At 40.8% G+C, this 24,039-nt stretch overlaps 1 protein-coding gene across 1 annotated transcript; it reads left to right on the top strand.

The window, feature by feature from the left end:
* Window positions 1–473: 473 nt before the first annotated feature.
* On the top strand, window positions 474–23,372 carry SMPDL3A (sphingomyelin phosphodiesterase acid like 3A). The gene is made up of 8 exons (XM_019520215.1): window positions 474–481; window positions 2,148–2,402; window positions 8,540–8,684; window positions 13,839–13,935; window positions 16,073–16,251; window positions 19,116–19,296; window positions 21,070–21,194; window positions 22,114–23,372. Exons 1-8 carry the CDS (start codon window positions 474–476, stop codon window positions 22,420–22,422), a joined length of 1,299 nt encoding a protein of 432 aa, XP_019375760.1. The 3' UTR covers window positions 22,423–23,372.
* The last annotated feature ends 667 nt before the right edge of the window (window positions 23,373–24,039 follow it).

The raw sequence follows: 24,039 nt of genomic DNA, 5'->3' as shown, positions 1-24,039 counted from the left end.
ATATGTATGTGTATATGTGTGTATATTATATGTATGTGTATATGTGTGTATATTATATGTATGTGTATATGTGTGTATCTGCAAGTGTGTGCATATGCAAGTGTGCCTGCCTGTGTGTGTGCATGCCTGCCTACGCCTGTGTGCGTCTGCCTGCTTCTGTGTGAGTGTGCCTGTGTATGCCTGTGTGTGTGTGCACGCACAGCTGCGCCTGTCTCTCTGCGTGTACCCCTGCGTGTGTACGTCTCTGTATGTATGTGTCTGCCTGTGTTGTGCCTGTGTGTGTTTGTGTCTCTGTGTATGTGTGCATGTGCATTTGCCTGGCTTGTGTGTGTGTGTATGCGCACGCCTGTGTGTGCCTGTTTTTGTGTATATGTCAGTTCTTTTACGTGCGGCTGCCAGGCAGCCCTACTCTCTGCATACTTTACTCCTTGTTATCAGCACCCCCTTTCTCAGTATCCGCAGGCTTCCCAGCAATGACGGGGTGAGAGGAGGTCATATTTTCCCTATTTCCTTCTTGTGTCCTCTGCCTCCCTCAGTTTTGCTTCCTTCATCAGCAGCCGGGCTTCAGTTTTCCTGTGTTTCGCAGCTCTGAGGCAACACCTTCTACATAGCTGAAAAGAAAGGATAAAAAAAAATCACTTCCTGGCATGACTGGCAGGTGAAAGAGGCTTGGGAAGGGTGCTGGCTGCTAACGCACTGTATACAACTTCCATACCAGACATTTAACTAGTGGAGTGATTCTCAGCCAGAGAGCTGGTTCTCTGTGGGCTGTCTTGAGATGCTTTCAAGGGGTTATGCCATGGGGTGCCAAGCAACAGTAGCACTATGAGATGTGCAGACGTGCTTCATAAGATAAACCCAGAGATTTCAAATGGGAATCCAGCTGTTAAAAACAGCCTGCCCTGTTGTGGTCTGAGTTCTTTGCAGCAAGAAAATTGCCGTATTATGTTTCCATAGTAAAAAAAAAAGATAAAACTAAGAGCTGACATTTTCTGAGGGGTGCCTCGAGTCTACCCAAGGGTGTCTTGAGTCTAAAAAGGTTGAGAACCACTGAACTAGGGCCTTTTCTTTTCTTGGCAAAGCAAAGTCCTAGTTTTCTGTACATGACTTGATTTACTTTCTGTTGTATGTATGTGTATGCATATTTCAAAAGTGCTGTCACAAGGTGTTTAGTCACTGCGACACATGGACAAGCACGTACACACATGCAAATGTCTCAAATAAAAACTGCATAACAGCATCCAGAAGACAGATCATGACCACACATTGCAACATTGCAGTTTTTCATATGTCCATTTCTTCTTTTAACTTCCTGAAATAAATTCTTGATTCAAGTGAGCTCTGAAGAGTCAGACTTGGGTCCTGTTTCCAGCTCTATCTTGCCTCAGTTTCTCCATTTGTAAAACAGATAATGCTGTTTTCCTTTGCAAAATGCTTTGACATCTGTACATTGAAAATGGTATTTATTTTTATACAAGTGAAGATGAGTATTCTTTAATTAATTCATCTTGTCTGATATATGCTTTTGTTCCCTGTGGTTCTTTCCTCTGCACTGTGCTAAATACTTGAATACTTGAATAATTAAAAACTTGCAGACACCTACTAGTGAAAGAATGATACAAAAGATAGGGCTCCAAGCCCTAGCAAGACATCTAATCTCTCTGGTATCAAAGCTGCTGAGGAGGAGAAGGATGCTGGAAATGCTTTCCAAAATGCTGTTTCTTGATATGGGTTTCATGTCACATATCCCTCCCCTGTAAGACATTCAGCTTATTTTGGGAAGGCAGAATGAAAAATATTTTTCAAGGGTCTTCCCTGCCACAGCATGGTTTCACCATGGCTGAATGCTCCCAGGCCCATGCAGGAAGAGTAGAGTTCAGTTCTCTGTGTTGAACCTTTTCTCTTCTTCCAGCTTCAAAGCTCAAACTTTAACCCTGTCATAGCCACTGCCAAATTGGCAGCAGGTTTTGGCTGAACAAGAAGCCAACCTTTAAAGATGAAAGTTTACTAGTGACTGATGCTTGCCAGCACTAGCTTCCTAGCTTTAGCTGATAAATAGATCTTCTCAGTTTTGGCAAAAGTGATTGGTGTTGACTCGTTTGTCAGCTTTAATACAACTTGTAAGGAGAACCTTAACTTGGTGGCAGAAAACAATCAATTGTCATTAATGCTTGTTTTCTAAAAACAGGACAGTTCTGGCACGTATCTGACTTACATTTAGACCCTACTTACCATCTCACCGATGATCACACCAGAGTTTGTGCTTCTTCCAAAGGGGCTAATGCCTCCAACCCTGGCGCTTTTGGAGATTTTTTGTGCGATTCTCCCTATCAACTTATTTTATCAGCATTTAAGTACATGAAAAATTCTCAACAACCAGCTTCCTTCATGATATGGACAGGGTAAGTAATCAAGTCAATCAATACCCAATAACTGAAACTCATAGTTGGAAGACCATAGCCTACTGGTCTCTGGGTTTATCCACCGTGGGGGAAGAGCCAGCAGCATACCTACAGGCTGGGGAACTCCCTTCTCGTCAGTGCAGAGGCAGAAAAGGATCTTGGAGTCATTATTGATGCCAAGATGAACATGGGCCAACAGTGTGGCGACACAGTCAGGAAGGCCAACCACATCTTGTCATGCATCCACAGATGCATCTCAAGCAGGTCCAAGGAGATGATCCTCCCACTCTATGTGACCCTGGTCAGGCTGCTGTTGGAGCACTGCGTCCAGTTCTGGGTGCCGCACTTCAGGAGGGATGTGGACAGCAAGGAGAGGGTCCAGAGGAGGGCCACTCGCATGATCAGGGAGCAGCAGGGCAGGCCCTACGAGGAGAAGCTAAGGGACCTGAACCTGTTCAGCCTCCGCAAGAGAAGGCTGAGGGGGGATCTAATGGCCTGTTACAAACTAGTCAGAGGGGACCAGCAGGCACTGGGGGAGTCCCTGTTCCCCCGAGCACTACCAGAAGTGCCTAGAAATAATGGTCACAAGCTGGCAGAGGCTAGACATCAGGAGGCACCACTTCACTGTCAGGGTGGGTATGATCTGGAACCAACTTCCAAGCTAAGTGGTGCTGGCTTCTACCCTGGGGGTCTTTAAGAAGAGGCTGGATGAACACCTTGCTGGGGTTGTTTGACGCCAGTACTCTTTCCTGCCATGGCAGGGAGTCAGACTTGATGATCTGCTCAGGTTCCTTCCGACCCTACTAACTATGAAACTATGTTTTCAACAGTCAAATCTTTGCTTCTCTTTGCAGCAGTAATTTGAATGTGTTGGGTGCATCTACATGTGCACTTTACTGTGAAGTAGACTAACTCTTTCTACAGTAAAGTGTCACCATCTACATGTGCATCTCTATTAGGGTGTAGTAAATTAATTAACTCCGCTATAGGATAGTACTATTTGGGATAAGTACTATCCTATAGTGGACAAGGTTCTTTGGTATATCCAATATCTTTTACTAGACCAACTCAGATGCATGGAAAAATTCTTCTTGGCAAGCTTTTGGGTACAAATACCCTTCATCAGGCTGAGGAAGTGTCTGCAATTGGTCTGTGCTCTTCCTAGATGGAATGATAAAGAAGCCAGAGGCCAGTATGCATGCAAGAAAGCCTGTTGTTGAAAATGTAAATTGAGGTAGTCACTGGGTGAGAGACAGGTTGGGAGGGGCAGAGGAGGGGAATGAATATAGCTGGTAAATAGAGAGATTACCTTGGGGGGGCAGATGTTAGGCAGGTCATAAATCCAATGTCTATATTTAGTCCATGTTTTTTTGTATCCCAATATGTTGATGAAGTGAAGTTCATAGGCTTATGTGTGAAAGGTGTTTCGCAAATTCCTTCTGAGGATTACAACTGAGAGATTGGAGAGAGCGTGGTTTTCTTGTGAGAAATGTGCCCCCATAGGAAATTGGGTATTCTTGTCTTTGATAGATTGTTGGTGTGCATTAATTCTGGGATGCAGTTGTTGTTTGGTTTCTCCTACATATTTTCTATCAGGGAAATATGTAATGGAGTTAAGTAGAGTCAGGGATATATGTAGTGGAATGTAGTGGGAAATATGTAGTGGAGCTGGCTAGCTGCCAGCTAGCCCCACGCTGTAGCACCCTTGTCCCTTAACCAGTCTCTCTGCAGCACATTGAACCAGGGAAGAGCAGCTCTGGGCTGCCAGGCTGACCCCCCAGACTCCCTGCCAGCCAGGGCTCCTCTGCCTCAACTCAACATGCTGTGGTCCTGGGCGCACATGTAAATGCGCTTCTGATTGCATGTGTAGATGCACCCACTGCTTTATAAATGATACTCCCGAATGATCCATTTGGATCATTGCATTATCTGAATTGCTAGTAAGTGGCAAGACTTTTAAGAAATTTGGTGGCGAATTTGGAGTTTCTCTATAATTTATGAATAATGTTAACATGTTAACTCGGATGTTTACTGCATGAGGATGTTAATGTTATTTAACAGTGGGGTCTTGGGATAAACGAGCAGGAGTAAAAGAGGAGCAAGATCAACATTTTTAACAGTTGGCAAATATCCAAGGGTGGTGATGGATTCTCCATCTTGAGGTCCACAAATGAAGGTTGGATTTTTTCAGGAAGATATGCTTATGTCAAGCACAAATGTTGGGCTTTCGACAAGGGTAACTGGGTGAAATGTAATGTTTTGTGTTACACACGACTTCATATTACCTGTAAATGTGCATGACTGCCTTCAACTCTCTGAATCTATTAAAAAGAATGGCTCAGGATAAGGCCCTTCACTGCTTACATATGAGGGTTGTGAACAGGCAGTGCCAGGATAGGATGAGATAATTATGGAGATTTTTTTTTAAAGTGGGGGGGAGGAGGTTTTAAAAGGAACATACTTGCAAGAGATGGGGAACCAAGCTAAAACAGACATTTGCTGAGGCTAAGAAGAAAGTGGGCTTGTTTACCATCAGAGATGATAGTAGGGCTTTACATAAAATAAACACGTAGGCTAGCTACAGCCATTCAAAAAGCTTGAGGCAGAATCGATTTAAGTTACGTGGTTTTCTGTAAGCAGCGTAGTTTAGATTAGTAGCAAATGAAACACACATTGCAGGGGCAAATTTCAGATTGGGTTCTGCCGTTTTTAAACCAGTCATCTTTCCATGTTTAAACCAGACTTCTTTTCTGTTACGGGTAGGTGGTTTTGTGTGCTGAACTTCTGTTATGGATATAGACTGATTTCTAATCACTTATACTGGTAAAAGTGTAATGTCTGTACCTGGCTACAGAGACAGTTCTAAACTATTTTTTCCCTAAATATTTTGTTCCTACTGTGAAACAATACTTAGATATATGCCAGTGGTCACAGACTCCCAAAAGGAAGAACTACAGGTACCTGAACCTAGGTGGACCTGCTGGTAAGACTGTTTGGTTCATGGAGTACTGTAGACAAGGGCTTGGTGTAAGAGTAGAAGAACTGAAGAATTTTACCTTAGGTTATGAGATGGGAGGCCAGGTATCTGAGAGGGTAAGAAATCAATGATGAAAAAAAGATGCCTTCTGACCCTATAACTGTGATGACTTCTTACATCATTTCTTTCTGTCCTGAGTGCTTCTCTGCCCTTTATTTTCTGGTGTAGCTAGTTGAAATGAATGTCTGCTGCAGAATACTGTCTTAATCCACTGAAAAAAATCATTCATAGGTTCATAGATTGTAGAGTTAGAAGGGGCCCTGAAGGATCATCGTATCTGACCCCCTGCCCCAGGCAGGAAAAGGACCGAGGTCAGACAACCCCAGCCAGGTGCCTATCTACCCTCCTCTTGAAGGACTCCAAGTTAGGTGATAGTATCACCTCTCTTGACAGCCTGTTCCAGATTCTGGTCACCCTTACTATGAAAAATTTCTTCCTAATGTCTAACCTGAATCTGTTCTCCACTAGTTTCTACCCATTATTCCTAGTTACTACTAAGGGTGCCTTGGTAAATAGCGCATCTCCAATTCTTTGTTGTCCTCCCTTGATAAACGTATAGGCGGCTACAAGGTCTCCCCTCAGACATCTCTTGTGAAGGCTGAAGAGATCCAGATCCCTCAACTTCACCTTATAGGGTCTTGCATGGAGGCCACTAATCATACGAGTGGCCCTCCTCTGAACGCTCTCCAGATTCTCCATGACCCTCTTGAAGTACAACACCCAAAACTGGACACAGTACTCCAACTGTGGCCTGACCAATGCTGCATAGAGGAGGAGCATCACCTCCCTTGATCTGTTGGTCATGCATCTGCTAATACACAATAAGGTGTGATTGGCTTTGTTGATGGCTTTGTTACACTGCCGGCTCACATTCATCTTGGAGTCAACTATGACTCCAAGATCCCTATCAGCTGCTGAGCTGCTGAGGAGGTCATCTCCCAACCTATAGGTGTGCAGGGGATTCCTCCTCCCTAGGTGGCGTATACTTTGCATTTGTCTTTGTTGAATTGCATCCTGTTTCATTCTGCCCGCTGCTCCAAACTGTCCAGATCGGCCTGTAACCACTCCCTACCCTCCAGTGCGTTAACTTTGCCCCATAACTTGGTGTCATCTGCGAACTTGGACAGGGTGCTCTCCCCGCCCTCGTCCAAATCGCTGATGAAGATATTAAACATCACCGGTCCAAGGACCGAACCCTGCGGGGACACCAGTGCCCACTTCCTTCCAGGTCAAAAATGACCCATCTACCACCACTCTCTCAGTGCGGTCTCTAAGCCAGTTTTCCACCCACCTGACTGTGTAGGCGTCCACTCCACAGCCTGCTAGCTTCCTTATTAGAATAGGATGTGAAACTGTATCAAAGGTACAAAGGCCTTCTTTAAGTCCAGGTAGATGACATCAGCTTCAGCTCTAGTGTCAAGGCAGTGTGTGAGCTGGTTGTAAAAGGCTATAACGTTTGTCAGGCAGGATCTACCTGTGACGAACCCATGGTAGTTTCCTTTCAGCATCAATTCCCCTGCTGGGGCTTCACAAATGTGCTCTTTAATGATTTTTTCCAGTGTTTTCCCATGGATAGAGGTAAGACTGACTGGCCTAAAGTTACCCAGTTCATCCCTTCTCCCCTTCTTAAAAATGGGCACCACGTTGGCTCTTTCCCAGTCCTCAGGGACCTGGCCAGACCGCCATGAGTGCTCAAATAGCTGTGCCAGTGGTATAGCTGTGACGCTGGCCAATTCCTTCAGCACCCGTGGATGGAGGTCATCCGGGCCTGCTGACTTGTACCCATCCAGCCCTTCCAAGTGCTCCTTAACTAAGTCAGCACTAACCATTGGCAGTTTAGTGCCTCCCGGACATCTATCTATGTTCAAATTGGGGAAATTGTCTTAGCCAGTACTTAGGAATACTGAAGCAAAGAACTCATTGAAGAGCTCCGCCTTTTTCCCTACAGTGTTTTTCATGCAGTGTTTTTATTTGAACCTTTTCACTTGGCAATGCATGATAATCATAGGACAGCTATTAGTAATTATGTTTATGTCATGCTTATGTCTTGACTTAAGGGTTGAGCAGAACACATTGCTTGCAATCACACTATTACTGGCTGGTTTGGATCCTGCTGAGGTAGGAAACTTTCGAGGTAAAAAAAGGGTGCCAAAAATTCAGGTGGTATTACTGTTGTCTTTGAGCCAGTACTGAACCGATAATTTAGCACTATGATGCAGTTGATAATATCTTTTTGTTGGGACTTAATTCAGGCCTACCCACGTATTGTCAAGGAAGTCGGCTCATGTAGTTGAGACATTAGACTGGAATGCAGAAGATCAGGGTTCAGGTTCTGTTTTAATTCTGGGCAAGACATTTATCTCATCTGCACCTCTGTTAGCCAGTGGAGATCATGAGATTTATATATATATCACATGAATGTTGTGAAAATAAATCTTGTAGTGTTTGTGAAGTATTTTTTACTGCGTGATGATGGAGGCTATATAAATTGCTAGATGGAACCCCAAATGTATTATCAGTTTTCATAGCCAAATCCCACTTATCTGCAAAATCTTACTCATCTGTCATTCATTTTTCAATATAAATTAGTGGATGCCTTTTTTCAGTAATGTATGGCTGAGTAACTGTTTGTGAAAGCTGGTCTATCTATTTCAGGTCTACCTAAAATGGTGCTACATAAATTTTGCTTTTTATTATCTTGGGGAAAGTGTGTTAAGGAAAGTATATATAAAAAGACCAGGCAAAATTAACTCAATATACTACATTTTCATCAGAATGTTGTTGGAAGGGAAAGAAAGAATTTAAAAGGCAGTTGGCAGGAAAGCTATAATATCCAGAATGAAGAATAATACAGAATATGGAAAATGGATTGGTCTGATTAGGAGAAATCTTATGAGAAATAAATGTTTATATCATGGGAGGGGACTTGGCAGGGAGCCTAGCAAGCAATGACATGCCTGAAAGTCCTGTAGTAATATTGCAGGTTAGTATTTGGATGCATTGGCAGAGTTGAGTAAAGCAGAGTAGAACAGCTAATGAACAGTCTGTCACAATTTTGCACTACTGTACTTGGATATTCATAAATTCCTCTCTGTTTTAGGGATAGCCCTCCTCATGTTCCCGTGAAAGAACTCTCCACAGAGACCGTCATTAATATTATTGGCAATATGAGTTCCACCCTTCGTAGTTTCTTTCCAGATCTCCAAGTTTTTCCTGTACTGGGTAATCATGACTACTGGCCACAGGTAAAATGAGTTTCAGAAATATGAACCAGTTTGTTTCTTTACCAGAATGATTATGGACATAAACCAGCAGAAGAAAGTACCACTGAAGCAACTATAAGACTGCAATAAAAATGAAGTTTGCACCTGCTGTTTATACTAAATGCAGCATTCCACAATTCTTCAATTTACAGCCAGAAGTGCAAATATTTTTACAATACAGTAGACTGAAGTTCAGCTTTATCAGCTTGTGAAATTACCCAAACTAATAGCAATGTCAGATCAAATCTTTCAGTTGTTGTAATAGCTACAGACTTACTCTTTCCTCAAAATTCATAAGCATCTCATTTATCGGTCATACTTGATATCAGTTTCATTTTCCATGCAGGGTAAAATCACACTTACATGTGCAGTATTTGAAGTCTATGCAAATGCCATCCTTAATGTGCCAGTAAGATTCAAAGCCACTGACTTCACTGGGCTTTAGTTCTGGCTTACACTTTTTTCTTTTAATTAGTTTCTTTTGTTCCATAATTGTAACAAAAAGTAAAAACAATTGAAAATAGAAAACTCCAAGGTTTTAGCGATGAAATATAAAAATGCATGAGTAGTTTCTGGCTTCCTACAACACAATTGCAGGTATTTCGACAAGTTATTGAACATGCAGGTGATTCCAGCCCAGGATAATGCATGTCTTGCTTTCACATTGAGTTATCGGTGGTTTTTGTCATACAAACACTACAGTAGCAACTGCATACAGCCATGGAATGTACTCCAAAGTTAATCTAGCAGTTCATAGGAGGAAGGGCCAAATTCCATCAACAGGTCCCATTGTGGGAGGTAGATCTCATTGTTGCAGGTCAGGAAGTATCTTATGTTTGAATCTTATAGTGAGGATGCAGTAAAACCCTTCCATATCCTAAAAAAGCCTTTTACTCAAGTATGACACTCTCTAGCTGGTTAAACTTAACAGGGGAACCGGCCTGGCTAAGATCACACACCAGCAGAAACAGCATATACTTTTTATCCGTATTCACTTTTGTGAAATCCAGTTCAGATTTAAAACACAGGTCATTAGTGAGAATAACTACTGGCATGCAACAATCTCCTTGGTAACGGAGGAAGATAGCTGCATACAGGGTTCTCATGTGCAAAGCAGACTTTAGCATTTTGAAATAGACATTCTCTGGTGAATACCAATTTTTAAATAAAACTATATAAAATTAAAAAGCTCAGTGGTTGTAACAGATAAATAGCATACACTGCTTCTGAGCAGGATATTTATAGGAGAATCATGTTTATTTCCCTCAGCTCAGCACTTAAAGATATATATATACAAGTATCTGACATTTTGTTTTGAAATATCAAACTTCACTGATGTACCTAATTGATATGCTTTTCTTCCATATTTTGAAAATCATGTCAGAGAACACAAGGGGGAGGTTACTGACTGCAGGTTGTTTTGCTGTTTTCAGTAGGCGTATGCTTGCTACTTGGCAATGCACACCACAAACTGACGATGTGGCACAGCACAAGGGCTTCTTTTGAGGAGTGCAAAAGGAGCTGTGAGATGTATATGTAATCCTACGCTGAGAACTGTGTTGCGTTGTGTTTGACTCCAGTTTGCTGATCACAGCAATATAGTGATCTTTGGTAGTTTTCTTGTAATGCAGCTGCTTGACAGTATTATCCAGGTTAATCCAATGTCATTTGTATTTCAAATAATGTTGTAACCATGACATTCCTGCACAATCAGACTTTTTCAGATAACTGGCCCCAACCGAAGAGTCTGGCTAATTATTGTCTAATCTGAATACACACAGAATATTATGCTGCGTGTGGGTGCCAAGTCCCAACCTCCTTGAATTCACTGCAGTCTTGTATCTGGAAGAAATCTGGAAATTATCTGCAGCTCTGGAAATTCTTACAGCAAGATTGGTGGTGTAGGCAACAAATGCTGTAGATTGATTTTGATTGCTGTACTTGAGATTTAAGTGGTTTGTCTGTATCATAAAAGGTAGTGAATTTATAGACTCCCTGTATAGCTAGCTTGCATTAATCATCTCACAGAATTTCATCCAGTCAATCCTATATGGATGTGAAAATGGGGACAGAAAAATTTTGCTTGGTGGTACTTTTAACCACAAAGTACCACCAAGCAAACTGATGTCTGACCATCTGTCATCACACAGCAGCTGAGTAAAAGTGGTATTGTCATATTAGGGGAGTGCTCTTCCTGAGTGAATTAGCCCTGTTGAAAAGCAAGTTTACATTAGCATGGTTGGAGTGCTGTGCTAAAGCAGCTATACAGCTTTTGATACATAAGCCTGCAAGATCTCTGAGTGGCATCACGTGGAAGTCTAATGCCTATTAAAATATGCTGAAGTGTGCAGGCATTGCCCAGGTCTGTTTTAAAGTACAATATTCCTTATTACTTGAGCAGACGGTTGGAGTGGATGACCTCCTGAAGTCCCTTCCAGCCCTGTTTTTCAATGAATCTTTGATTAGTGCTGGTCATAGTTTCAGCAAAACCTTTTTCTGTTAAAAAAATTCTACATCATTACTAAAAAATATTTTGTAGAAATTCACTGGTTTTGGCCACTGGATTTTCTCAAGTCCAGAATGGAATTTTGAGAGAGAGATTCCCAACTCTAAACCACATGGTAGTCAGATTTCTCAGTGAGAATCGTAGGATCATGGAAAAATAGCTCTGGAAGGCACCCCATGAGATCATCTAGTTCAGCCATCTGCTCAAGACAGGATCATCCCTAACTAAATCATCCCAATGAAGTCTGTCTACCCCACTCTAGGTAGCCTGTTCCAATAGCCACCTAATAGAAAGTTTTTTCCTAATTACTAAATTTCCTCTGCTGCAGCTTGTGGATGTTGCTCCTATTCCTGTCCCCTAAAGCTATAGAAAAAAAACTGTCTCCATCCTCTTTATAAACACCTTTCAGGTATTCGAAGACTGTTATCAAATTCCCCCTCAGCCTTCTGTCCTCCTGACTAAATAACCCTAGTTCTTTCAGCCTTTCCTGGTAAGTCACGTTTCTCAGGCCTCTTATAGTTTTCATTACGTTCTGTCATACTCTTCCAAATCTGTCCATGTCTTTCTCAAAGTGTGGGGCTCCAACCTGGACACAATACTCCAAATGAGGCCTCCCCAGTTCCAAAGAGAGTGGAAGGATCATTTCCCTTGATTTGTAAGAGGCTTTCCTATCAATATAGCTAAGTATACTGTTGGCTTTTTTGGCAACAAGAGCATGCTGTTAGCTCATACTTAGCTTCTGATCAAATACACCACCTAGGTTCTTTTCTGCAGTACTACATCCTAGCCAATCATTCCCCAGTACATGTATATATTTGTGCATGTAGCTATTCCATACCAAATGCAGGACTTTGTACTTGTCATTGTTGAATTTCACCTGGATTTTGGACCATTTCTTTAATTTATCCAGGTCATTCTGGATCCTAGCCTTACCCTTTAGAGTGTCTGTACCTCCATCCAATTTTGTGTTATCCACAAATTTGCTAAGTGTGCACTCAATCTCATCATTCAGATCATTAATGAATATGTTAGTATTGGACCCTGAGACACCCCACTTGATACCTCCTTGCAATTAGGCACAAAGCCACTGATGACTACTCATTGATGATCCAACCAGTGATGTATCCATTTTGCAATACTTTTGCCTCACCTGTACAAACTAAAGCTTACTGATGAGTATTTTACAGGGTACAGTATCAGAAGCCCTACTAAAGTCCAGGTGTATCATATCTTCTGCTCTCTCCCCATACACAGAGCCTGTCACTTTATTATGGAAGGTGATCAGGTTTGTCAGGCATAAGGTATTCCAGATATTGAGGTCAGACTGGCTGGTCTGTAATTCTGTGGATCCTCTTTCTTCCCTTTCTTAAAGATGGGCACTAAATTTGCCCCTTTTCAGTCATCCAGGACCTTACCTGACTTTCACAGTTTCTCAAAGAGGATAGCTAATGGCTCAATAGTTCCTTAGCCAACTCCTTCAGTACTTTAGGGTATGTCCCATCCATCCCTGTGAACTTGAAGAAATCTAAGTATTTCATAAGCCAGTGGGGATTACTTCTCTAGGTAATCCCTAACTGGTTCTTCCACTACTGTAGGAAGTTTGTTTCCTCCGCTATCTTGGCTGTAACTGTACCCATGTTCTGGTTGCTGACTTCGTTCAGCTGAAGTAAAAAACAGCATTAAATAATTCAGCTTTCTCTGTATCATTTGTAACTAGGTTGCCTTTTACATTAAGCGAGGGCCCTAAACTTTCTTTGGTTTTCCTCTTACTTCCCCTATACTTGTAGAATCACTTGATTTGCTTGTTATGGCTCTCAGATTGTGCCTTAGCCTTTCTAGTTTTTTCCTGACATGTCTATACAATACTCTCATACTATTCCCTAATACTATGACCAAGTTTCCACTTTTTGTAGGATATTTTTTTCTGAATTTCAGTTCATTGAGGAGATCTCTGTCTAGCCAGACTGGTCTCTAGTTGCACTTTCCATTCTCTCATTGCACTGGGATAGCTTGCTCTTGCACCTTTAATACAGCCTCAGAGTACAGCCAGCATTCCTGCACTTCTTTTCCCCTCAGACTTTCCTCCGAGGGAATCCCTCCCACCAGTTCCCTGAGTTTGTCGAGTCTGCTTGTCTAAAGTCTGTTGTCTTTATTTTGCTGCTTTCCTTCATATGTGGGACATGAATCCAGCATGTGTAAGGATGTGGGACACAGGTCCAAATCCTTGCCCCAACTCACAGAGATCTTGTTCCCACCTGCATAAAAGCATTTTGAAACCTTTTTTATTTCTTCCTACAGAACAAAAAGCTTCCAAACTCTTCATTGTTTTATGGTACACATGTGTTATAAGCCACAGAAAATCTTTAGTCATATTCAGTTCTGACTGAGGTTCAGGTATTTAATCCTGATTTATTCTCAGAGATCTGTTTGGTCAGTGGTACTTTGCTGTTAGAAGTGTACCGTAGATCTTTTCTCCTCTAGTCCCTTTGTCATCTCCATATAGGACTGTCTGGATGAAATTTTGTGACTTGCTTAATAGAGTAAGTCACACTGGATGATGTAACAGGTTTTTTATCATTAAAACCTCTGAATCTGTGGGGTAAGAATTAGGTAGGTTTGTTTTTTGACAGGATCAGCTGCCTCCAGCTGCCAGCGAAGTGTACAATGCTGTAGCAAACTTCTGGAAACCATGGCTAACTGAGGAAGCCATCAGCACCTTTCAGAAAGGTAAAATCTAGCATAAACATATTGTCACGCTAGAGGGGATTGACATTTCTGTAGTTAGTTATTTTAACTTAGCTAAATTACATAGGATGAATTAGTGCACTGGTTATCATCCGGTTCCTCTAGAGGTTAGGGACTTGTCTGTTCTGTTGTACTCTTAACTACATCTTGAAGGACTAACTACAGTTCATTCTTCTGTGGATGTAATAATCATAATTGGTTTCTTGTAGCAACTACATTAGACTTTATACAAAACTAAAGAGACTTAAAGTCCCTGCCTTAAGGAGCTCACAATCCAAAATAAATACTCTTTTAGGAAAAGGTTAACTTATGTTAAAAGAAAATTTGAAGAATAATTGTTTATATGGGTTTGAGACTGCAGTATTTACCCAAAGCCAAGATGACTCTGAATTTAAGATGACCCTCCTCCCCCAATAACTAGATTCTATATATGGGAAATGTATAAATTTTTTACAATTTTTCCATTTATAGAATCTAATTATTGGAGGGTCATCTTAAATTTGTCCCCCCAGCTGCTGCAACAGGGTAAACAGCAGCAGGGGCAGGCGACCCCTACCACTTGTCTCCCCTGCAGCCTGCACCTCCTGCTGCCTCTGCCCCTTCCTGTAGCTTCTGCCCCTTATGTTCCCTGCAGCCTCTGCCCCATCCCATCTGCAGCTCTGCCCTTTCCTCCTTCCCCCAGGTCACTGTCAGGTGCAGATTGCACTCCATTCCCTCCCTGTCACTGAACATGTGAAGCTGTGCCACTGCTGGTTGGGACAGAGCTTGTATGTGCTCTGTGTCTGGAAGGGAATGAGCTGGAGCTGGAGCTGTGCCTGAGGCTGACAGTGAGGTTGGAGGAGAGGTGTGGGACCAGAAGCTGCAGAAGTGAGGAAGCAGTTGGGTGCAGGAGTCCAGGAAGTCAGAGCTGCAGCACCCATCTGCCTTCCACTCTTTGTATTCAAATCCAAGATGAGGGGCTTTTTTACCATGTTGAATGGGGAAAAAACTTTGTCTTGGATTTGAATAAATGTGGTACACAAAATTAAGAAAATGAGGTTAAAAGATCAGGTAGCACATTTGTAAACTAACTGTTGAGTAGGAAGCAAAAGGTCAGGTGGCACATTTGTAAACTAACCAGTTGAATAGGAAGCAAATAATCACTGAAATTTATACATTTAATTAACACACATAGGGCCAGATCCTGTTCTGCCTAAGTGCAGTCCACTGTGCTCAAGTCCCTGAGAAACTGTTAATAGAGAAGGTGGATGAGTTCTCTTTCATTTCACTGTACTTAAGGCTAAGATGAGGGCAAGTTATGCAAGTAGATGCATTAATAGTTTTCCAGGGACTTGAACAGGATGAAATAGGATCACACTTAAGTACCTAATAGGTAGAATAGGATCTGGCCCCTCATGCTTGCCTCTAATTCAGCTCATTGGGTATAAACTGGTGCACTAACAGGTTTTTGTAAACCGCGGTTGTTGAACTCAGTGCATTTTCCAACCCACTCTAACACTGAGAGTTTGGATATTTAATTAGAATTGGACTCTTTGGGGTTGTTCAATAAATAAGCAATTAGGTAAGAAGAATGTGTGGCTAAAAGGGGAAGAGACGCTCCAGTGGAAAAATAAATTATGGAGGGATTAACCCTCACCTGGTGTGGATTGTCATGGCACTGTTAATGTTAATTGTTAATGTGTAATTTATGGCAGATGAGGATAGTGTTCTTATACATGTAACGTATAAGTAATAAAAAGGGCTAGGGAGGATTATTGGACTATTGTATACCCATTGTGCAGCATAAACTTCCTTTTTTAGGAGCCTAGATGGATGAAAACAGGATATTTTCTGTTGACTGGGTTTCTTTCTGGGAAAAAAAATGGTAAAAGACACATCTTTATACAAACTGCACTCGCAAGTTCCAAATTAAACCCTGGGGCAAAAAGTAGAAGTACTGTAAAATGTCCTGTGTTGCTTTTCCACATGGATGATACCGAATACAGTGAAATAAAGGGATGTTGTGAGAAGCTGCTGCCCACCTAAGCAAGCATATCAGAATCTGGCTGATAGAAAGAGAAAGACTTCCTACACTTTCAAATCTTTCTGTCTCTCACTCACGTTGATCTTGTTTTCACAGGCGGCTTCTACACACAACTATTTCACTCCAGCATGAGTTCTCAACCACTCAGGATAATCAGTTTGAACACAAACCTCTATTACAGCCCAAACATTGTGACTCTGAATCTAACTGACCCAGCTGAGCAGTTAGCATGGCTGGAAAGTGTACTAGAAATCTCTCTGCAAAAGAAGGAAAAGGTAGGGGCTAAATACTGAAAGCAATTAACTAACCACATTTTAAAACAGTAGTGCCCATTGCAACTGTGTAAATTGGAAAATAATAAAAGCTAGTAATTGGAAAAGAAGATGGCATGAACAAGATTTCAGACTTATTCTTCTAGAATTTTCAGTTGAGCAAGAGGGAAGGAACTTCAAACCAGATTTTCTACTTTACATGTATGCAATATGCAGTTCCTACAAAGTATCTGTAAAGGAATAAGTGACCTGATTCTGATCAGATCTATGCGGGTTTAACACCATTATACCTCTGACTTCAGTGGGCCTGCTCTTGATCTGTGCTGTTGCAAGTGGCATTAGAATCCAGCCTAACTTATCAGGGTTGCTATATTATTTTCACTACTGAAGAAATCCAAAAAAGGGATTGACCACAAAACCTGGTCTTGGTTAAGAAAATACCTGCACTATTAAAACAAGAAAAAAAGAATAGTTGCATTTCTAGCATGGTGCCAGTGAACTGGGACCTGTTTGTATTTTTATTCGCAGTATAAATGTTAAATCATTTCTTGTTAGCACATAATATACAGGAAAATAGTACCTCCTTTCACAAACCTGATCTTTATTTCTTACAAGGAATGAGGTAACTTCAGGCTGTTAAACATGAAAAGTCAGGAATTGGGCATATTAAAGTTGGCCACAGAGGCTGTTTACAGGTCTTAAGAAAAAAACAAAAGAATGCTTTACTTAAAACTCATCACACTTCTGGGCAAAGCCCAGCACATGCCCAGAAGAGGCATTGTGTTAGTTGGACCCAGTTCATCCAATGTCTGTATATATCGGGCACTTCAGTGGGTTTTTTTGGTGCTTTTATCTAATACCTGATTGAATCATCTTTAAATAAAAGTGCCAAAAAGCCCTGCTGAAGTGCCTGATTTGTAGAGATGCTGCAAAGCCAGGTCAAACTAATGCACAGCTTCTTCGGGTAAAGCACATTTTGGGTTTTTTTTAATGTTTGTAGGCAGCCCTAATCTTACCTTTGCCTGATGCGTACCTCAAGGTACCTCATTCTCTAGTATTTAATTATATGGTTTTATACCATTTCTCAAATCATACAATTAAAGCTCCTCATTTTTCTTATAGCCTGAAACCATTCAAGAAAAGCCTGTTAGGATTGCTTAAAATAATTCAGCAACTATACTTTGTTCACTTGCCTTTCCTTCCAAGTGAATAAACTCTTTTTTGCTCAGCATTTATAAAAACATTCACACTTGGCCTGAGACCAAGTCTATAACATTTCAGCTTGGATGACAAATTTCAGAAAATTCTGGATGTTGAAAACTAAAGCTAAGAAAGGAAACGTAGGCAAACTTACTGACAGCATTTGCTACTCACTTATTTTGTAATAGTGTTACCTGCTAAACCTCCTTTTCTGATTCAGTTTATAAAATCTTAGCTGTCTTCATAACTGATTTTTGTTTCAGGTTTGACAAGCTCAAAGATTAAATAACATTGTTCAGATTTAAATTCTTTAAAATTTTTATTTTTTTTCTTGCTGGAATGAAAACTTGTTGCAGTGATTATTTAGGTACATTGTGGCGTCATGCATAAGACGCTTTACTGCACAGTGGACTAATCTTCTGCGTAGTAAAGCATCACCATCTATTCTGTGCACCATTTACTGCACAGTAAATTAGTCTACTATGCAGTTAGCTACTACCTGTAAATGACTAGGAGCAAATTTGCTCCTGGAGCCAGGATCCAAGCAGCACTGGGATGGGGTAGCTCTCTGCCCCCCATCCTAGCACTGCTCAGATCCTAGCTTCCAACAGGAGCCGGGAGCCAAGTAGCACCAGGATTGGGGAGCTCTCTGCTTCCCCTGTGGCTCCCTGGTGTTGGGGCTGACCAGGAGCATATATGCTCCCAGTCAGCATCTACACATCCACTACTGCGTAGTATCTACTGCACAGTTAGTTTACTACCAGAAGCTGGACAGCTCCTGACCACCCCCCAGCTGTGCAGGGAAACCTTGCTGAGCAGGGGAGGGGAGTGGCGGTTGGGAATGCTCTGCAGTGGCAGCTATCTCCCAGCCCCAGGCACATCGGGAGGGGTCCCGATGTGCATGGGGCCAGGATACAGCTGCCACTGCAGCTGGCAGAGCTCTTCTGGCCCCGTGAGCAGCGGGACCAGCTCCTGTGCTCTCTGCCAGCCCATGGGCAAGCACCCTAGTGGAGCCTGGAGCTCCCCCTGGCTGCTGCAGGGGGCAGGAGCAGCCCTGTACTGGGCTGCTCCTGCTGGGAGCAGATTTGCTTCCAACAGGGAGCACCTGTAGACAGTAAGACTTTATAGCATTAATAGCACATATGAACTAATAGTATTAATATGCACATATTTTGTTTGTTCCCTGTATAAACACAAAACAGCAGTAGTGGTGTCCAAAATGGTTAGGCTAAAATATACACTTGATGTTGGAGACTCAGGATCAGTCTTAGGTTCTGCCTGAATTTAGGCAAAGATTTGAAATATGCTCCATCTTCCTGAGGGTATTCTGAGGAGGGGTTCTTTTCTCAACCACTTTTCCTGAATGGAAATTTTACAATTTAGGCCCCCAATTTTTTTTCCAGCCTAAAAGTTTCACTAAGTCTGTCTTGAATAACTTCGGGATGATCAAAGCTGTAATTACTAGCCTTCCAACCAAAAATTCAGGCATTTTTATTCGCAGTAACTTTAAACATTATTGGTGTAAAAAAGAAAACAAACCCCTAACTTAGATTTCAGAATGGCATTTCAAAGGCAGTATCATTAGAAAACTGTTAATATTAGGCTGCAGATAAATATGTCTGTTACATATGAAAATGCTAATTGTGTCAAATATATCTCATCTATAGGTATATATAATTGGACATGTGCCAGTAGGATATTTGCCTTATGTAAGGTACATTACTGCTATAAGAAGATATTACAATGAGAGATTGATAAAAATTTTTCGAAAGTACAGTGCTGTTATTGCTGGACAGTTTTTTGGACATACTCACAGAGATAGTATCATGATCCTTCTTGATGAGAAAGGTAATAGTTCTTTTTTACTTCTGTTGCTTATGGTCTCAAACAAAAGAATATTTTCTTGGAGGTTTGCTATTGTCAGACCCTACTATCAATTATTTTAAAAAAGGAATGGGGGTGAAATGTATGTATTTTTTTCAAGTTCACTGAATACTTATTACGGTGCTGTCTGAGCAGTTTTTTCTGATGCTTCCACTACTGAGATCTGTGTGTTGCATGGTATTTTTTAAGAATTTGAGTCCATATTATACTTGTTCTCTGCAATGAGCAGAGACTTTCTGAGTGTCATATTTTTAATGAACGTTAGTAATTCCTTAGGCAAGGATTTCTAGTCTTTCTACTCTTTCATTGACATGGTCAAATAACCCAGGCCAGTTCCTATTGTGTAATGTGTCAAGGAGAATGTTCTTAGGCCAAGGAGACATGCTCTGTTTTTTTGTGTTTCCTGCATCATTACTGTGCCTCTCTGCTAGATTCCCTGCAGCTTCAAAGTTAATTAAGATGGGGGGAGCAGAAGGTAAGGGGAAGAAAATCTCTGCTTGCTGCATCTCTTAGATCCCATAATCTCCCTTCAGAGAAAATTGCCCAAGTTTGAAGGTCTTGCTTTGCACTAAGAAATATTTCATTTCTAAAGGTGAGAGTAGCTAAATGAAATATTGCTACTACTAGAAATACCTGCTTAAATAGACATACTAAATGTTACTAATAGAAGTCACACTGTCTATGCCAGAATCCAGTGCCATGGCTTACTGCAATGCCTCTGTTTATGGCGGTTATGTGGAATTGGCCCCCAAAAAGAAGGAACTGCAACCCCCTCTAAATGGGGGAACTTCCTTCAAGGATTTTGTAAGATGGCTATTGCTCAATTCCATGGCCAAAACTTTTGCACAAACTTCATTGGGAAGGGCAGACTGGTTTTGCTGCTTGCATTGCACAATTAACTCAGCTTCCAAATCTATTTCTCTGGCACAAATTAAACCTTCCCTATCTAGCTATCCCTGTCTTTTCTGTTTTCAATACACTTTTAAACTCTGATTTCTTTTATTGACAAAGCTTTGCTGAATCAAGAGACAGTGAAATTTGTAACCAGAACCCACACATTGAGATACAGAGCCCATTTTATGTCCTCCAGAAGAGTTTGCTGGATTTCCAGAATTGTTCACCAGCTTTCAGAGCCTCAGCTTACTGGTAGAATTCAGGCTTTTGGATTCTGGACTATGATGTTGGCAGAGTAAAGGAATAGTTATTTTTTCATGAAGACCCCTTAAGTACTCACAGGTGGGTATTCTATCTACCTAAAGCTTTTTTGACATCTTAAATTGCGTCAAAGAGCAGATGATAGGTAAATGTAGTTATATGAAGCTTTAAAGCATATCAGTAATTATCCCTGACATTTCTGATAATTCAAAAACACATAAAGCACATGACATGTCAGTTGGCGATGACAACACAGACTTCTGAATCTGTTTTCTTCCTTCTAGCTTGCAGCAGGGAAGTACTGAATACTAAGGGCTTTGTTGCAATCAGAAGTTTTGCATCAGTGCAGCTAAATGGCTGCAAGCTCCCTATGTAGATGTATTACATTGACGTACAGTGGAGTTTGCACTGATGGGACTTGTCAGGACTTAGTGCTTTCCCTGATATAGACCCCTTTGTGCAAAAGTGATAATGTAGTTAAGCCAAGTGCCCCAGTTCTTACCTTGTTGGCTTTTAACAGAAATACAGTATTCTGAAAAACATCTAATCAAAGGAAATTGTTTATTTCTCTATTTTTGCCAGCAAAGCCAATAAACTCTTTGTTTGTGGCACCTGCTGTGACTCCAGTGAAAAGTCGTCTACAGATGTTGTCCAACAATCCTGGTGTCAGGCTCTATCAGTATGATCCTTTTAATTACAATTTGTTGGTAAGTGATTTAAAGGGGTTTTTTTAGTGTTTAAGTATTTAAACATAAAATTATTGCTGCTGCAATTTAGGCCCTTTTATACTGGGTGTCCTGCTGCATGGCTGATGCTGGATCTGCCTTTACAACAGGTGGGTGGAGAAGTGTAAGAAAAGGAAAGGTAAATCGAAACAAAGGAAAACAGTACTCATTCTTGGATCTGAAGGATCTACCCCTAACTGTCCTTCTGCTGACCAAATCGTGAAATCGATGAGGGGAAAAAAGCCTTGTGGGTAATATCCTAACACTATTTTCAGAGCGTGCTGTGCAGCAATGGAGAGAGGCAGGCAAAATTATAGATGGATATATCTACACATCTGACCTTTGGGGTTAGAGAAAGTAAATTGTGTGCATTTAGTTCAACACTGTGCAGAGTGATGGAAGAAGAGAATATCAACAGATTCCGGGGTGAAATCCTGGCTTCATTGAAATCAATGGCAAAACTCCCGTTGACTTCAGGGGAACCAAGACTTCACTCCAAAAGTTTAAGTTATTACCTCAAGTTGAGTTTTGCCCATTTGTGAAAATATAAGCTCTTACTCTCCTTTACACCCCCCATTCCCCCAGAACACAAGAGAATTGAGCAGAAGAGACTTTGGTTTGCTGTCTTACTTGATAGAAATCACCTCTAACAGTGCAGCTATTCCCTTTTGTCTCTTTCCTCTTCTCTTTGCCTCCCCTCCCCCCTACCAGTCCTGCACTACAAGTGCTGTCTTTGGGTATAAGCCCAAGTCTTGGGGTAGGACATGACCTTCTATTGAATTGTGAATAACAAGCAGTGACAGCTTCCTAATCAATACATCACTCTAGAAATTAATGAAGCAGGAAAGAAAGTAATATAGCTCTACCCTCCACCTCCCCTCTCCTCTTTTTTTAAACCTAGGATATTTGGCAGTTTTACATGGACCTTAGAGATGCCAACAAGAGAAATGAATCAAACTGGAAATTAGAATACATCCTGACCAAAGCTTATGGCATCGAAGACTTGAAGCCAGAAAGCTTATATGGAATGGCAAAGCAATTCTCTGTGCCTCACAGCAAACAATTCCAGCAATATTATAGACACTACTTTGTGAACTATAACACAAGCGTTGTCTGCAACAAGCACTGCAAGACCAGCCATATGTGTGCAATCCAGTATTTGGATCACTCTTCCTATGTAGATTGTATTAGGCAGCCTGCACTGTGGTGATGAAATTGCAATCAATACTGATGTCAGTGTGAAACCTGCATTTTAAGGAATCTCTTCCACTGTTCATGCTGAAATGGGAGCCTGTGAAAATCCTTTGTGAATTGCAGGGGAACAGTAAACCTCCTATATATTTTTAGTTTTTTATAAAAATGTGGGCCACAATTTTCTGACTGCACCTAATAAGTTAAATAAATTAAGAAATATGCATATGCATCTATATAATGCAGGCAAACACAGTTTATGTTAAGAGCTCTTGATTTTTTTCACAGTGCAGACTAAATCATAATATGCAGTTTGTCTCATGGACCAGCTTCCTTCCTCTTTGTGATAGTACAGACCCCCTCTTTCCCTGTTTATGATTTAAATATCATCTCTGGTTCAAATACAGGAGTTCTTTACACAAAAAGTAATATTAAGAAAGTATTTTAAATGTCTTGTAATGTATTTCAGTAAAGGAGAATGGGAAGAAGCTATTATCCATTTCCTACTAAACCCAGAGCCACAGTTTAGGAACTCTGCCCAATATATTAATTTTAGTTGGCTAGCCAAAACCAAATAATGATGGTCACAAGGCTAACCCTATTATTAATTTTTTGTTTTTCATGAAGTCACAAGTTTGATACACATTCAGGTACTGAAGAACTTTCTATGTTTTGTCTCAACCCAAAGATGAAATGTTTTAAGAAATGTGTGTATGGAATCCCTTCAGTTGTCAGATATTTAAAAATATATATATATATCATGTCATAAACATGTTGGTCAATACTGTGGTATATAAAGTCTGCAAGTGATGAATACTTGATTTTTGTTTGCTTTCAGCTATAAATATTTCCATTTTATGAAATTTGAGAATGTAATTGAATACTGAATCCCATATATTTTAGATTATGCACTACGAGATGGTGCAGATACATGCTCCGATTTGGCAATAAAATCTTTAAAAAGAAATATCTCTGGCTTTCTTTATCTGTTCTGATGTAAACAACTCCATAGTCAACATATTTCCATCTTTTCCAACTTTTCTCTTATGAGTGTTTATAATGTGTTCCATCATTAGATTGTACATTTTACTCATACTTCCAGAGCTGGGTTTTTGCATGCTAAAATGCGGTGTGATTGATTTATTACATGTACTGCTGTGAATCGTGTACACATCACACTGTTATTTGTTTGACATGTCTAGTCTTTGCAGTTGAGATATATTAATTTCACTTTGAAGTCTAAAACTAGTGTATTAACAAGAATGCCAGTGGAGTCCCCAGGAAGTACAAACTAGGAGTGGGCTTTTTTCTTTTTTTTACCTGACAGTGTCTATGTTTATAAAACCCCTAGAAATGGCATTGATGCAACATCAAAGAGATGTTTTAAAATAAAATAAGAGAATTTAGTTTCCCTTACTGAAGAAAAGTAATTTGTATTTCATTTTTCCTGTTGTCATTTTTAGTGGAAGCAAGATGGCTAAAATAATACTACTCTGAGAAATCAATTACTGGTATTTCCTGATTCTTTTCTATTTTGAGTATGCAGGCTTAATCCAGCATTACTGAAGTTTTAGTTTCTGTGTATGTGTATAAAACACAGATGTACATGTAGTAGCATATCATGTAATCATTGTCA

Source organism: Gavialis gangeticus, unplaced genomic scaffold (genome assembly GCF_001723915.1).
Source record: "Gavialis gangeticus isolate Ggan-Ray unplaced genomic scaffold, GavGan_comp1, whole genome shotgun sequence".
Lineage (NCBI taxonomy): Eukaryota > Metazoa > Chordata > Crocodylia > Gavialidae > Gavialis > Gavialis gangeticus.
Note: the sequence above shows the minus strand (reverse complement) of the source record. Positions and strands in the feature narration are given on the sequence as shown.

Coding starts and splice junctions, on each gene's coding strand:
- SMPDL3A (XM_019520215.1), top strand. Junction 8,685..13,838: donor ATCATGACTACTGGCCACAG/GTAAAATGAGTT, acceptor GTTTTTTGACAG/GATCAGCTGCCTCCAGCTGC. Junction 16,252..19,115: donor CTCTGCAAAAGAAGGAAAAG/GTAGGGGCTAAA, acceptor TCTCATCTATAG/GTATATATAATTGGACATGT.